Genomic DNA, 2,540 nt, shown 5'->3' with positions numbered 1-2,540 from the left:
TTGACATGTCCCAACCGATTGGATGGCGACATGCCCATGTGCAAGGCATTCTTATGTGGACCATGCACGATTGGCCAGGTTTTGGTGAGTGTTCAGGTTAGTATCATGAAATCTTAACTTATATACAAATCTGCATCATCGCTAATTGTTCCCTTCTAATTTCTTTCTTTACTGTTTACAGGCTTGAGCTACTCTGGGAATCATGCATGTCCAAAATGTGGTCCTCAACTTGGCTTTCGCCGCTCTGATTACCTAGGCAAGACAGTCTACGAAGAGCATGGTCGATTTTTGCCTAAAGGGCATGAGCTACGTGGGCCAAACATATGTAAACACGACATGCATCCACTGAAGGCGAGTGACTGGAAGAACATGTGGCTACAAAGTGGAGATTTTAACCCACCCGGCATGAAGAGATTGTCTATTTTTTTATGAACTGCCGTACTGGAGTGATTTGCTTTTTAATCATCTGCTCGACCCAATGCACATTTTTAAGAATGTGGGAGAGATCATATGGAAGACAAGTACTGGAAAAAGGGAGAGAAAATCTCAAGGAGATTCTGTCTACTCAACTCAGAGGCAATGCAAAAGTGGTTAGAGAATTACGAAGAGGAAAAGCAACGACATATTACAGAACGTTTGCAGTTCAAGCGCAATCCTTCCACTGGAAACCTGCCTTATCCTGACCATCTTCAGAAGCTACCAGACTTTCCTACTGGTCGATGGTTAGATGCAACAATTTTGGAGGCAAAGCGAAACGGAGTGTTGATTACTGAAGAAGAACAGGAGATGTCAAGGGGTTGCGACTGGCATGTAAGTATTTCTACAACTTCTTTTTAAAAAATCCATATGGTCTACATTGCTTTAGTAAACCCTAAACTATGTGATTTATGTGCTTGTAGTATAACAAATACGGAGCTTTGTGGTCCCATGGGAGACACTTCAGAGTGCAGCGGATAGACGAACGAAGGGTGACCTTCGATAGTGGGGTTAGAGAAAGCTTCGTCCAAGAAAGTCGGGCCAGTGCTAGGGATGAAAACACACAGATTGGTCAGCTTGAATACTTTGGCTACATCCAAGACATTTTGAAGATTAGCTTCAGAAAGTTTGATACTTTTATCTTTGATGTCAAGTGGTTCAGAGTTATTACTAGTGGGCCTAATGCAACTTTACGCAAAGATAAGAGTGGATTAATTCGAGTGAACTCCAGGCCAGTGTGGACAGATGCTCGGGATACATTTGTACTTCCGCAGCATTGTGAACAAGTTGTGTTCACAATAGATCCACTATGGAATGAGAAGGATGAAGAAAATTTTTCTAAACCATGCTGGCTGTTTGTCGTTCAAGTTGATCCACGTAGCAAACAAGTGTCTGAAGGATTCAATATAGAGGTTGAACAATTGCAAGACTTAGAGGCACGGCAGACGAATGAGGATTTCAAAGTAGAGGTCAACGATCAACAAATGCCAGACTCAGAACATGGAGATGACACCCTAAATGCGGAGCTAAATGCAGAGAGCAATAACGAAGTGGATTTTGATGATGAAGATGCGGAAGTACAGATTAATATAGATATTTTTGACGCATCAGCTCTCATAGAAGATGAGAGAATGACCACTGATTTTTGTTAAGATGTAATTTGTAATGAACACTTGCGACATCAATTACATATAGTGATTTCTTTACAGCTTCGTTTTTTATGTTATTTGTATTGCTTAAGTTGTTGAATAGTGAATTGACGTATTTCTGTTGTTCTTTGAATTTAAGTTTTGCAGCCATGGCGGACGACGACTATACATACTCTCCAGACTTTAGTTCCCCAGTCACTCCGGTCGGCATGTCACCCGAGCAGATGGGTAGCTTCTTGTCGCAGTTTACACCTGAGAAGATTTCTCAGGCGCAGGCTCTTTGGGGTGTAGGCACCTCCAGACCTAGTACATCTGGTCCTACACCTAGGACTAGTGTGCCTCCTACCCCCTTGACTAGTGTGCCCCCAAGTCCGATCGGCACTACACCTCCGACGAGTGTACCAGTTACACCGAGGAGTGGTACCGATGCTTCCACACCACCGAGAGCGCGTCCACCGCTCTCTTCAGTAGACAGTTCACCAACGATCACACCACGTACACCTTGGGGATCACATGAGCATGATCCTAGCAAGGTGTTGAAGCGGTCCGGGGCGGGCAACAAGAAGAGCGGACTCTAAACACCCTTCGAGGCTCCCGTGCTGCTCAATTGGGGTTGGGGCAAGCACAATCAGAGACAACAACAACCCATAGCCAGAAACCAAACAAGAAAAGGGGCACCACCTACTTGTAGATGCGAACTAGGACGCACGTGATATCTCCTTGTACTCAAACGCACAAAGAGAGGGGAATGCAAGATAGCCACACACACCAAACACAAACATTCACCACGCCAGAGAGAGGTAAAGAGAACAAATCAACTTGAGCAACTCAGTCTTAGCCTTAAAGACTAGATGCACACAAAGCTTGATGAGAAATAGAGAGACAACACAAAACTTGACCTTGTTGCCAATACAC

The 2,540-nt window shown here is 44.1% G+C and overlaps 1 protein-coding gene across 1 annotated transcript; it reads left to right on the top strand.

The window, feature by feature from the left end:
• The first annotated feature begins 510 nt into the window (after positions 1-510).
• Positions 511-1,628, top strand: LOC147432385 (uncharacterized). The gene is made up of 2 exons (XM_086491919.1): positions 511-810; positions 900-1,628. The coding sequence occupies exons 1-2, from the start codon at positions 511-513 to the stop codon at positions 1,626-1,628; spliced, it is 1,029 nt and encodes a 342-aa protein (XP_086348045.1).
• Positions 1,629-2,540: the final 912 nt, after the last annotated feature.

The sequence above is a fragment of the Adiantum capillus-veneris genome, chromosome 20 (assembly GCF_014529385.1).
Source record: "Adiantum capillus-veneris isolate H3 chromosome 20, ASM1452938v2, whole genome shotgun sequence".
Taxonomy (NCBI): domain Eukaryota; kingdom Viridiplantae; phylum Streptophyta; class Polypodiopsida; order Polypodiales; family Pteridaceae; genus Adiantum; species Adiantum capillus-veneris.
The sequence above is the reverse complement of the archived record's forward strand: the minus strand, read 5'-3'. Positions and strand labels throughout refer to the sequence as shown.